Source organism: Vicugna pacos, chromosome 1, assembly GCF_048564905.1.
Source record: "Vicugna pacos chromosome 1, VicPac4, whole genome shotgun sequence".
In the NCBI taxonomy this organism is placed as follows: domain Eukaryota; kingdom Metazoa; phylum Chordata; class Mammalia; order Artiodactyla; family Camelidae; genus Vicugna; species Vicugna pacos.
In genome coordinates this window covers 73,129,059-73,143,226 of record NC_132987.1, presented here as the reverse complement: position 1 = coordinate 73,143,226, position 14,168 = coordinate 73,129,059, and the positions used below count along the sequence as shown (strand labels likewise).

The following is a 14,168-nucleotide window of genomic DNA, read 5'->3' as shown; positions in this document are numbered from 1 at the left end:
AAGTATCCATTATCCTGAACTTTGGGCCTATCATTTCTTTAACTGATCATTTTTACCACATCTGTAGGCTAACACTAAAAAATAAATTTTTTGATTTATAGGCATTTAAATTTTTTATAGCTTTACACTGTGCAAGTTCCTCTACAACTTTTTTCCCCTCAAACTTCATGCCTGTGAGATGTGACCAAGCTGATGTGGGTAGTTGTAATCAAAGACCTAATTCTTGTCCCAAAGTTCTGTGCTTCTGGTTCCTCCACTACAAATAAACGAGGAGAGTGTAAACTGAACCATCTCTCAGTTCTCTGCCAGATCTGAAATTCTACTTCTACTATTTACAGGAAGTATAGAGGTGCACAGTTTGCTCCAATAATCTAGCATGGATCATAATTATGATTTATTTGAGGTTGACTCTGATCAGAAACACAATCCCCATGGGAAATGTGTCATGGCTTCATTTTTAGTCATTTTGGCAAAATTTAAATATTACTTGACTATGCAACTTCAATATGCAAAATAAATCTCTTCAATACAAGATTTGAAGTGGCACATGCAATGATCAGAAAAGACAGAATTCACAATGCAAAAATGCAAAGTTTATTTTCTTAAATAAAATACTATATTCATATCTATACAAATAATTATTACAACCATTAAAATGTTACATTTACCAATAAAAATTTTAAAACTTTAAACAAGAGCATGGTTCAGAATATTCACACCCTAATACAATGCATTTGTAAAAAGATGTCAAAATAAACAGGACCTATTCTTATTTACAACTGTAGGACAATCCTGATCATATTATACATATCTGCTCTGGATTCCATTACAAAACAAATTAGTTCCCATTAGAATTATAAACCAGGTGATTTACAGTAATAGGACACAGTGCGCAGCAGACATTGCTGGCTTGAGAATAGATACAAATACTACATACACTATCGAAAGCACTACAGTTAGATTTTTTCTGGTGATTGCCCTACAGTAAGCTTCTCACCCAGTGTATCTATAAATAATTTGTGAAGGTAACTATGTTCTCAGATTTTTCCACCCATTTTTACTGAAATGAATATATGTGTGTGTATACACACACACACACACACACATACATATATATATATCTCTCTCGTTGAAAGTGGAAGCAAATCTTTTCTTCACAGTAACACAGCTGCAGCATTTTGAGCAACACTGTCTGGTCCCTTTCTTCTTGGAAGATCAACAGTTCAACTCCCTGTAAAGGTTAACCAATATAGTCAAGTCCAGTGCCTCAGTGGCCTCACAGATGAAGAATGGTTCTAAGACTTAGGGGATGAGGAAGCAGAGATCCAGAAAAGTGAAGAGAGGATTTACATGGAGTAAACTTTTAGTTCCTATGACATAGTTTGGTGTATAGTTGTACACACAACTGGGCCAAAAAAAAAAATTAATGATCTTCAAAAAAAGTGTTAAATTACAAATGAAGAATTATCTTCTATGTCTCGTGAAATCTCTAGTGACAGATTATGCAGTCATCCAAAATAACACCAATTTGGATAGTATCCCCAATGTTTTCGACCGGAGTTGGCTGATGTTTTTGAAGCACCTGAACACATGTGTGTGCCAGACAAAGATTACAGTTGATGGGGTTTGTGCAAATCTAGAAATAAGGATGTTGAATGACCACCACATTCAAGCTCTGAGTTTAAAAGGAGTTTTGCTTCTTACTAGTAAGCTTTTTTACAAGATCGGCATCAAGGATGGCTCAGAGAACGTAAGGCAACAGTGAGAAAAATCAGCTGTACTTGGCGTCGAGGTGTTGGATTACACTGAGCACGTGCCATCCTGGCTGGCCCTTTGCTCTAACAGGGGAGTGGGTGAGCAGTGCGTTCCAATGGCCGGCCTTAGGACCAGAGGCACGGCTGCGGGTAAAGTGCGGTCCCAGGGTAGAGGCAGGGGGCGTTAGAAGCTCTGGGTCCGAGAAGGCCCTCAACACTTCTTACCTGCACACCCGGATTGCCTCCATCTACACTTGTCCCTCACAGACTCCAGCAGAAACACTCTTACGTGCACAAAGGAAGTGAATGTAGGAAGAATATGGTTAAGTGGGAAAAAAAAAAGACCTTTTTACGTTGAACTCTGGGGAAGGAGAAATGGTATCACTCAGCCAAAAAGGTATCTGAGAAGCAACTAATTTCTGCCCTTTAATTTGCATACAGGTTTCATAACATTATCACTGAGTGTTATTGCCCTCTGGAAGTACACAGCCATAGGTGATGATCTCCGGGCAAAGGCAGGATTTACAGAGACAACAGAACAATGACTTCCAGGTTCCTAAGGATATCAACCCAAAGCCATCTGATTTTGGTACCACCTTTGCCTTTCTTTACTCCCCCATGGGATTGAAAAAAACAACAAGTTCTCCAAAATAAGGAACAGAACTATATGGCACATCAAATGTTTTTAATCAATTTGAACTACTTCTGTTTTGAGAAATTCTTGTTACCCCTTAGTAGAGAAGGAGATGCAGTGGTTCTCAAAGCCAGGCACTGGGAGTCACTGATTTGGGAGTCTGAGTCCCTTTCACACGCTGATCCCGTAGATGCTGGACCCCACCCAATCAGTGTTTCAAGGCAGAGGCTAATCACCCTGCTAAGGAAATGACCACGGTCCCTGCCACCTGTTTGACATGGTGCAGACGGAAGAAAATAAGGGCCTGGGTATTTATGTATCAAAGGAAGGACAGAGCTAAGAGGAGGCGTATTAGTGAGTCTTTACACTTCCTCAAATTTTCAAAACTTTACTCTCATTAAAGTGTATTTCCACATTTTTTTGGAGTATAAATTTTAGCCTCTCCATAAAATGGCTCATGTCAGAAGGCAAGAGCAAGGCAAATGAATTATCTTTAAAGTGTTTGAATAATTTTGTATTTTAAGAAGGCTGATTTTTAAAAGTTGATCCTCATTGCAGTTCACCCTGATATGTGACTGAAAATCGCTGCAAAAGAACATTCCCTCCTCAATCTTCTCTGATACGTTACATTTTATAAAGCATGTTCACTCTGGAATTCTCACTCCTTACTTAGAAGAAGGGTGCCAGCTCTGGTACACCCCAGAGATCTTAAGATAAAAACAAAAATAAATTTCCTGAAGCAGTTTAAAACATCCCAAAACAACCTATATGTACAAAAAAAAAAAAAACCAAAGTTGACTTCTTTTATCCGTAACTGACACATTTAAGTTTTTACATGATGAGAAATCTAAAATTATTCACCTCTTCAGAAGCTACTGTGTTAAATGTTTAGATGAACCAACTACTTTCTGAAGCTGATTCTGTATGACCAATAACACTATGAGAGAGAAAAATTATTTAATCAAGGACTCACTTATACATAAGTCTGTGTATTTCTAGAAATTACAAATTTATTTGTGAAAGTGGCTTTATATTCTATAGACATATATTAGTGAGGCATGAATAACATTAAATTTACTATAACCAAAATTGACGATTTCTCTGCCATTCCTTCACCAAAAACTATAATCTAGAGATCACTAGATATTAAATAATAAATTTCCTTCCCCAAATCATGTAGCTCTAATTATTAAAATACTTAATACTGCTGGTAAATCTCATACATTAGTGCTTATAAATCAAATAAGATTACTGTGCTCAGAACACCTTCAGAATTGAATTTCTATATAAAATGGCCTCATATATGCACACGCCTGTAAGATAATTAGAGCTACATGTAACCAGGGGCCCCATTACTTGCAGATGGTCATCTCTTTCCTCAGATGGTCAAATAAGCCTTACTTCGGGGTAGAGACTCGTTCGGGATCAAAGTGTTCTATGCTTGGAATGAAAGCCCTGAGGAATGTAAATGCTATCTCTGAACATTGCTGAGCAGAAAAATACAATCGATGCAACACAGAATTGCCTGCAAGTACCAACCAGGCTTGAGGCTTTTCCACTGCAATGTTCAAATTGAGCGTCTCCTTACCTGTGACCTTAGTTTCAATTCCAACAGTCCCTGGTTCTTCAGAACCTAACAGCCACTGTGCAGGGGGAGCGGGGCTGAGGGGGCGAGGTGGGAGGGCAGAGACAGAAGGAGCCATGAGAAAGGGAGAGGGAGGGAGGATGAACAGCTGAACCCATTGAAAACCTTCCTTGAAACTGGCAGATTGGACCTTTCAAGTACAAAGAAAAATCTGAATGTTGAAGCTTAAAACTTAGTTATGATGATATTTTTAAGTTATAAATCTCACATTTTTTCTCAATTAAACGTTAATATGGTGTTGCCTTGTGTAAGTAACTTATTCACAAAGCTCTCCTATTCCTCCCCGAGACCATTTTGAAGGGAGAAAATATAGATATTTTTCTTGTTTTCAGTATTTTTTTGCCCCAGGAGGCGGCTTCAGCTGGCGGCGGGAAGAGATAGGAGGGTCCGGTGAGAATAGCTGAAGAGACACAGACGACCCTTTTGCTGAGTCTTTTAGTAGAGGTATCCGCTGGAGTTAACTGCTCTTACCAAGCCTTAGGAGGCTTTTTTAAGCAGAAAAAACCCAAAATGCTGGTCCTTGGCTTCACTTTGTTAACAGAGCAAACAGAACACTGTCTCTGCATCTCTCCCTCTCCGCCCCATTTTTGGCAGAATGTAACCACAACAAAAAAGTAATGGGTTTAGAATATGAGTGTATATAACTGTTTTCTTAGTTTTTAATAAAGTTTTCAGAATTCAATAGATGAATTTTGAGTATACATTTTAAAAAATGTATTACTAATTTAGTGGGGCTTTAAAGAAGCCCTACATCAGGTTCTACATGTCAGCAGGTCTCAGGTCCCAGTGTCCCATTTTCAGATGGCAGGCCTGTTTTTAAAGAGCCACTTTAAAATCTATGTCTGAGTACACACACACTCACACATGCAGACGTATATAAAGACCATTTTTTGAAGCACCATTTCACATCTACCATCAGAAAAAATAATGAACAAATTCATCCTCTCATGATGATTCTACTATGAAGGGTAATAATGCAATACACAATGTCATATTTTAAATATAAATATCAGCAAATGAAAATATTGACAGAGCTTAAGACTCTGCTCAGAAATATTCAAAAAGTAAGGCTCACATAATTATGTAGATTCCAAACACACTGTTTACTGATCAGCCCCTGATGATTAAACAAATGTAAAAGAACTTATGTCAAGATCGAATAAATAGAATGAAGAGAGAAAACTAAAACAACACTCAACTGATGAAGCAACCATCTTTAACTGAACACGTGCACAACTCCACAGCACAGCTGCTTCTATCCTGATGCAGTGCACAAGCACAAGATGGAGAACATCGATGTACTTCGCTCTTTAGCTTTCCATTTTTAAGGCTACTTGTTTAAGGAAGACCTTTGCTTTACAGGATCTTGGCACATTAGAGGATAACATGGCTCCCTCATTTGGAGAACAAGACATGAAATTCAGACAATTTATCCATTGATATAATCAAGAAGAAGCCTCTACCTAAACCAAACCTGGGGAATAAAGGTTGATTAAAGAACTCATTTATTTGCTAACTGCTCGACTTTAATCATGCACATTCATTCTACATGAATTCAAGACCTGCCGTGGGTGAGAGACTGTTCTACACACTGACACTGGCCCGCAGTTGGTTATGAGCCATTGTGTTACATCGAACTGTCTGTATTTTTGGAGAGCAACTCAACTACCTCAACTATCTATTTTACAAATTATCAACAATCAAGTAAGATTAAAATCTAGGTTCCTTCCTACCACCCAAGCACACTCCAAGATGACCTCCCCCATCTTCCAGTCAATGAGTATCTAGGGGATATCAGATTACAAATCAAACTTGAAAATGCAAGTCTGCTTGGAAAATTTCAAAAGCACACCATGCAGTTGAAAATGATAATTTGTTTTTGACAACCCAGTATTCGCATCGTTTCTGGCATGGCTTCCTTACATTCAGAAGATAATTGGAAATTGATTATACAGACACAAGGAGATACACACACAATCTCTCTCTTCCTGTGCAGGTACGTGTGTATAAACACACAAATACATGTCTATAATCTCACCCGTTACATTTACGTTCAGTTGATCAGCATTTAAACAGCTGAACTGCAATCATGACCTAAAATATGGCTTATGTTGTGGGCAGGTCTGTTTGAGGACTGCTTGGAAGAGTCGGAGGCAGAGGAGTTTGCTATTGTAAGCAAAGGTGACATTGCTGAGCCATCAGGAAGAGCTGTAGCTATTTCTGGAAACAAAGATGTCATATTAAAATTGGATAAGTGAGAGTTGGTCATGTGCATTGGTGGCATATCAGGGAGAAGAGGAAAACTTGGTTGGGCAAAACCAACAGGTCTGGGAGGAGATAAAATGGATCCAAATCGGTTATTTAAAGTTCCACTGTTTACCTTCTCTGTGCTAGGATTTGAGAACATTTGATTAGAAAAGTAGGGGATGGAAATATCATTGGACAGTGTAGGGTGAGCAGGAGAGTATGGGGGATAGAAGGAAGGTAGAGTATTTTGGGGATCTACAGGGATAAGGGCTGGAGTCCGAGTGGCACTAGGCTGAGTAACCTGTGGAATGAAAGAAGTATTCGCGTTTATTGGTGGATTCATGCCACCCTCGGGAATAAAAGGAAAACCAAAATTTTGTGATAATGTGTGCTGGTCAGGCGCTGAATTGTCATTCGGAACTTGTGGGCTATCAGGCATGAAACGAACAATACTTCCTCTCTTTTCTGCAGTGGGTTGCTGGCGTCCAAGAATCATACTGCCACTAGTAGACAGAGGAAGGTGGGGAAGACTTGGATCAAAGACATTACTATGTCTTTGGTTTCCAGAGCGATTCCTTTCAGGCTGACGAATTTTGGAACCACTGCTGTCTTGCAAGGGATGTCTTGATCGCTGGGGAACTGAAGAATTAGTCTGACGTACGGGAGGCCCTTGGTCAGCGTTTCCATGAGACACAGACGGATGTGGCAGAGCTGGCCTTGCAACCCCATGCATGTTGCTTGTGACTGGAGGGTTCATGTGGCCCTTGGTCCCGTGACTATCAGTAATCCTCATGGGATTGGACTTCTGCACAGAAACATTGGGACTTGTATTTCGACCTTGAATATCTCCTGAAGAAGAAGAACTCGAAAAAGGAATATTCAAGGTGCTGTTCCTGGTGTTAATTGCCCCTAGGGACATGTCACAACTCTCCCGATTCTGACTCTCACCCTCTCTTCTAATATGGACACTTTCATGAGTTGGGGGACAATTATATTCAATTGCAGAGGGTGGGCCACACTGTGTATTCCTCTGATGTTCTGAGAGCGATCTCTGGCTCCCAATGACCTGATCACCAAGGTGAGGGGCAAGTAAACTCTGCATGAAACTCTGGTGACACGTATTTTCACTGTCCCTTGGTGGGATGGCATTTCCGGTCGGGATGCTCTGAACCGGTGGATAAGGTAATCTCTTTTGGCGGTCGATTGGTGGTGGACCAGGGTTCTGACTAATTCGAAAAGCCTGGGACTGCATACTCCTCAAGGAGGACACAGGGTTGCCTATTTCATTATTTCTTGAAGACTGTACTTCAAAATTACTCTGAGGCTGCTGACTGGCTCCACTTGGTTTAAATGTCTGACAGTCAGAAAGGCGGATATCTGAGGCAACTGTATGGTCCACACGACCCTGCATATTATGAATGGCCAAACTCTTATTTCTGGGAACATCAAGGTAGCTTCTCATTTCAAGCTGATCGGAAACTCTGGAACCCTGAATCGATATACCCATTCTCTGCTCTGAATTAGAAGATGTCTTTCCAATGAGTGCCTCTGCAGAATAACTTGAAACTCTATTTCTCTCTGGCCTGTGTGGAGTACAGGTCATGTCAGAAGGTCTCGTCACAATACTTGGTTGGGAGACCATCTGCTGCTCTATGCCTCTTGATGTCAAAAGCCTCTGCATTGGATTATGCCCAGGTACATGTTCAGAAGAAACCCCTGAGCCTTGTGGCCGGCTTCCTACATCCTGCTGCTGGTGCATAATATCTTGGTTGAGATGGTTCTGGGGATGGTTATGGTGGTTCCGGCTCGTTGAGGGGTTTTCACAACTCTTCTCGGGCTGGGAGCTCCCGAAGTGCTGCTGCATCTGTTGCTGCATCTGCTGATGGTGGGGGTGAGGCTGACCACTCTTGGGTCGGGACTGGTCGTTTCCGTGGTGCTTGGGTTGTAAAGCAAGCTGAGAGGTCTGAGTGCCCTGAACAAGATTCCTCTTCTTCTGCATCTGAACTTCCTGTTGCAGAGTTCTCTGTTGGTGGACACTGTGGGGCTGAGAGTGGACAGAGCTCTCTGCGTGAGGGACGTGATGCTGCAGTTGATATAAGTGATGCCTTTCTCTTAACTGCCCTGCTTGCTGCTGTTGCTGCTGCTGCTGCTGCTGCTTTAAGTAGAGATGGTTACTGTGCAGGTGAGGGACCCCTTGAGCTGGAACATGCTGTTGCAGGGCCTGCAGATGTTGGCTGGCCTGGGTTTGTTGCTGCTCAGCAACAGAAGGCTGAGAACTGCACTGAACCTCATTCTGCCTCAGTGCAGGGGCCACGAAGTTGTTACCGGGTGGAAACAATCGTGTAAGGCCATCTCCATGGGCGGGGTTGCTGATTGGCACAACAGAATTTGAAGAGTTGGGAGGGATCTGACCAATCATCATTTGAGTTTGCTCGGAAATGCTGTCTGGAGTTCGGCTCATCAGGGACAGACCCTCAAGCCGGAGGGGGGCTGGTTGACAGTGCTTTTGACGTTTGGCTGAAGACAGTAAGAGGTCATCTTGGACAGCACGCTTAGCAGAGTCTTTGCGGTTTTCATGACTTGGCTTTAAGAGGGACTCTTGAATCTGTGGATTTGGTAGGGTACCAGCCATGGTATTTAGCTGTTCTTGGGAGTATTCGGTCATCAGAGACGGTCCGGGGGGCTGACTGCCATAGGAGCTAGATGAAACCGTCAGATTAACCGTGGCTGGAACAGTTGCTTGCTCTGAAGTTTGGGATAAACCAGCGCAGCTGACCAGAGGATGGCTGATGCTGCTCTGATGGATAAGATTGTTCACACTTAAACTGGTGATGCTTGGTGGCTGAGAAGTGGAAACCTGTAAAGCAGCATTTGACGTTTTAATTCCTATAGAACAACTTGGTTTTTCAAGGGGCCTATCCACAGTTGCTTCGACTGAATCCTGAGAATGAAATTCATTTGGTGTTGCTTCTGCCTGTCCTGGGCCATTCTCTTTAGATATCTGTGTTTTGAAAGGCTGGTCTCCCTCTAAAGAGGATGCTTCAGAAGATTTTGAAGTAACTTCCCTTATATCAGCCTGGGTGCCAGCTCTTCCCTTCTCGAGGTTCTCCTGGTCAAAAATAGCCCTCGCTGCCAGAGCGACGATATCAGTTTGCTCCACAAAGGTGCAGCTGTCACACGTATTAGTTGTCGCATTGCTGGTGACATCCTCTCTAGTTGTCTCAGGAAGCATGGATGCAACTGAGAAACTACGACTACTGCCCGAGCTGGTTGACATGGGAGAGTCAGCCTGCCTACTGAGCAAAGAGCCATTAATAACCTCCTGATCAGGGATGCAGGAATGATGCTGTCCTGGATCTCTGTCATCACTGTTCATCAGTAACAGCTCCTGTTTCGGATGTAAATCAACATTTGAATCAACTATCTTAGAATTTCCTGAAGAAAAGTCAGGAGGGTCCACCTGGACTGAAAGAGATGATTTCTGAGGGTCTTTTTCTTTAGCAAGACCAGACAGCAATGCAGTTAAACCCTGCCCCTTTAAGAGACCTGTGGTTTGCACTGTATCTGATGGATCTTGCTCAGCCCTGCAAGGTTCAGCAATGACTTCTACCTCAGAAACACAGTCTGTACTTGAAGTGCTCGTGGTAGATGACAAATCAGAAACCTGAGAAACCAAAGCATGGGGATCAGTTGCAGGTGAAATCAACACGTTGGCGGAAGTGCAGGATTTGGCAGCATCTGGCAATGCCAAACCAATTGGTGGCTTATCCTGAGACATCTCTCGTTGCAAAATGGGGGAAGAATCTTTGGATTTTGCTGGGGCTACTGCAAAATGTTCACTTGTCACGGATTCTTGGGAAGGCAAGCTAGACTCTTCTGCTGACTTAGATTTAGATACAGACTCAGGTATCACGGGTTCAGAATTGAGAACATCCAAAGAATGTGAACCAGAAACACTTACACTATTTGCCTGGGACACAGTGACAGAGGGCAACACAACAGGGAGGCTGTCCAGCAGTCCATCATTACACGATGGCTCTGCTGAGCCTTCGGTGCTGGGGAGGTCTAACTTGCCCACATCTCTGACTGGATTCAGGGTGCAGGCTGACTTGTGAACAGCTAAGTGTTTCTTGCCACTTGGCTTCTTATTCAACCTTTTGGACTTCATGTTAGGCAAACAAGCCACAGTGTTCACTGAGGGAGTGGTCACTAGATTATAAGTACTGGGTAGTGTGGCTGAATTATCCGTTGTCATAGGAGGTGCTACAGTGGTTGTTAATGAAACACAGTTAGCCGGGGTGGTCTGACTATTTGCAGCAGTTGGAGGATTCGCAGGCTGGCCAATAGACAATTGTACACAGCTTTGCCCAGCCATCTGTGATATACTTTGATTGAGGCTGGCCAAAGCGCCAAATGTATTCAGGGCAACATTGGTATTTGGATCTTCGCTGGTGGTGGGCTGAATAATTTGCATAGGGGTTTGACTTGTAGTTCCTGATGAAGACATCACAGGCTGCAAAGCAAAGAGCTGTCCATTTAAAGAAATGGTTTGAGGCTGTTGTGGTTGGTTTGACACGGTAACAGAGAAAGTTTGTGTTGAATTAGATGTTGATAAAGATGAAGGTCTTGGTAATATGTGGACAAGATGTTTACCTCCAAAAGTTTGTGGAGTCGAAACATTTTGCACTGAATTATTAGACCCTATTATCGCATTGGCTCCGTTGACAGGGAGTCGAACAGAACCAGGGGGTGGAGCCGAGAGGAGTGGCAAAGGATTCTGATTAGCTGCCTGTATGATCACTATCTGCTGACCTACTGTTTGGTTGGGAACCTCTGCCCTCATCACTGTTGGGCACGGGGTGGTGCTGGGTGGCTGAAGAATGATCACGTTTGGATTAGCTGGGGCTGCATTCACAGCCGACCCCACTGGCTGAGCCATCTGAATCACTTGCATTGCTGAATTCAATGGAAGGATATTTTTTGGAGGCTGAGATTTAACTTGTGGCTGGGCAATCAGTGGCTGCATAGGTAAGGATGGACAAGAAGGCAAGGTTACAACTACTTGCTCAACTGGCTGCACATCTGCTAGAAAGGAAGTATTCAGGTTGATGCCTGGAGCCACCTGTCTACTGTGGTTGGCTGTGGTGGGGCTGGTACCAGACTCACTTAATACTGGAGTCACAGCAGAAGACGGTGTCTGGCTTAAGGGCTGAATAGTGTTTCCTGCCAATTGCAAAGTAGTCCATGTCGTCTGCGTGTTTCCAGCTGAGGAAATTCGGGTAAGGCTATTCATGTTTTTTAAATCTGAAGCACTAACAGCTGAAGAAGGCAAAGAACAAGAAAGGGTCCAACCATTGTCTATCGGGTTTGCAGAAAGGGAGCTGACAGGAGTGGTGGTCTTCCCTCCTCCAGGGGCAGATGGTGCCACCACGGCAGTAACACTTGTCAAGTCTGCACCCTTGCTCATGCTCGCTGGACAAGAGTCACTCACAGATCTGGGAGGCTGGGAGCAGATCGTGGTGGTAACAGAAACAACAAAAGTGGTTTGAAAATCACTTCTGAAATCCTGTGTGCTTGAGCAGGACTTGCTTCCAGAGTGCACTTTAGTGGCGGTTGCTGTGGGGCTGGAGATGCTTGTGGCACAAGGGACTGTTTTCTTCAATAATTTGGGGCTCTCGTGCCCGTTCTTATTTTCAGAAGAATTTTGATCATTTAGACACGGGTGCAGGGAACGATGCTGGGGAGGTTCAGGCCCAACGGGAACAGCGATCAGTGAGCCACTGGTGGCACTGAGCATGCTCGATTCGCTTTCAGAGGTGGAAAGCTCGAGAATATTTTGAGCAGAAATGGTAGCAGGAAGACAAAGGGGAACAGGCTGGTTGGCAGCCAATGCAGAAACTGTAGTCTGCTGCCATGGCTTGTTTTCGGGAGGGTAAACTCCAGAAATAGACACTGGAGTCACAAGATTGCAAGTCCTCTGCACTGGCACCACGTTGGCAGTCTGCTTTTGTAAATTATGACCAACATTAAAGGTTATCCCTTGAACAGCTGTTCCCTGGCTGTTTCCACCAGGCTGACTCCCATTGGAATAAACAATGATATTTTTTTGAACCTGGTCACTGGGAATAACAACAGAGACCTTTGAGTTTTTAAGATTTCCTTTCCAGTGGATGGTAGGGTCGTCATATAAACATATGTCGTTTGCTTTTAGTAATTCAATGTATCGGCCGTTTTCCTTTTGAATTTCTTCCAGTTGTTTACGTAGCTTTTTAATTTCTTCAGCTACAGTATCAAAAATAAAAATGAAAAAAATTATCTCTAAATGTCAGTATTTACAATAATTTAAGAAAGCGTTTGTATAGCAAGCTACTGAATTCTAATCTTAGCATTTGAAATACCTCAGTTGAGAACCTTCAGCTCTTTTCTAATACAAGTTCTTTCTTCTTCTTCGAATGGTACCTCAAACCTCTATCCCAGTCCTTTTAAAAGTATATATATATATATCTTTAAAGGTCAACAAGGCAAAGGTCAAAAGTTACTCATAATGTAGAAATCTCAATAATCCCAAATTCAAAAATTCCCAAGTGGGCAGCTACCAAGGTGATGCAAGGAAAGACATACGGATATCACGGTAAGATGCTGGAAAAATAACACTATCAATATAATAGCATTTAAATGCTGCAACAGCCTACATTACTTATGATGGTAATAGTCTCTTTTATAAGTGGCTTTAAACTAGTTTCTATTTTACCCTTTGAAATAACAGAGACCAAGTAGAACACATAAGAAGTAGGGAGGTAGAGCACTGAAGAAAGCAAAAACAGTGAAACTTGCATTTCCCTTGGCAGGGCCAGTGTATGCAGACTACTGAATAGTGAAGATGTCTGTGACACCCTACACCTTTCCAAGGGGCAGCATCACCCATAGGTCCTACTAAGAGTCAGCCCTGGCAGCTGGTATTCATGTTCTGTGACCCACACATCCCCACCTGCCTTGTCACAGTGGTAGGTACTCCACCCCCGCCCCCTGCCCCTGCCAAAGCCAGCCAATCCTCAAGGCCAATCCCCTATAAGGTAACCTGATACAAAAAGTTCTGTTCTAACAAGGATGAGTTGAGACTAGCAGATTATTTTTTTCAGATATTTAAACTGAGAGACACAGAAGAAAGAGGCCCATGTGCCATGGACATTAGAAATTAAAGGACAATTATAATGGACCAAATAATAATGATGATTGTTCTCGCTTACTGCATACTTACTCTACGCCTGGCACTTTTCATTCGTTGTCTCATTTAATGAAGATGATGACAACAAGGACAAGAAGCACTTATCAAGCATTTACGATGTGCCAGGCTTTGCTCGAAGCGCTTCACCCGCACCATCTCCTCTAATCCTCACAGGAACCCTGAGATGGGACTGCCTATTGTCATCACCACTTTCAGATTTCAGAGACGGGCTCAGAGTAGTTACAGAACTTGCCTAAAGTCAACCAGACAGATGCTGTGATTATCCTCATTTGAAGACAGGGAAACTGAGACCTGGAGAGGGTAAGTAACTGGCCAGAGGTGCTGAGTGAGTAAAGGAAGCAGAGACTCAAACCCAGGTGGGCCTGACTCCCAAGGCCACCGCCCTGACCACTATGCTAGACCGTCGCGTGGACAGGGAGTATGCGGAGGGAGCTGCTGGGAGAAGAGAGAGTGCGTGCATGGACAAGAACTAAGGAAAGAACGATGCCGGAGACGATGACACACTCGGACTTAAGCTGCCTCAGGTGCCACCCTAACCCCTGGCCTGGCTGTTCAGCTCTCCCTGAGCCTCCTGCAACCTGTATTTTTTCAGGTTTCCCTTTTCTCTAAGATCAGTTGATTGCCTCAGACTCTGGGCTGTGA

General features: G+C 43.1%; 1 protein-coding gene across 2 annotated transcripts in view; it reads right to left on the bottom strand.

Annotated features, from left to right (window-relative positions):
* Positions 1-3,759: 3,759 nt before the first annotated feature.
* The window catches only part of USF3 (upstream transcription factor family member 3), a 45,536-nt gene continuing 35,127 nt past the window's right edge, over positions 3,760-14,168 (bottom strand). For both annotated transcript variants that reach the window (XM_072965044.1, XM_072965046.1), the window contains one exon: positions 3,760-12,562. In XM_072965044.1, the coding sequence (XP_072821145.1) occupies positions 6,102-12,562 (6,461 nt within the window). In that variant the 3' untranslated portion in view covers positions 3,760-6,101. The remainder of the gene's footprint in view (positions 12,563-14,168) is intronic.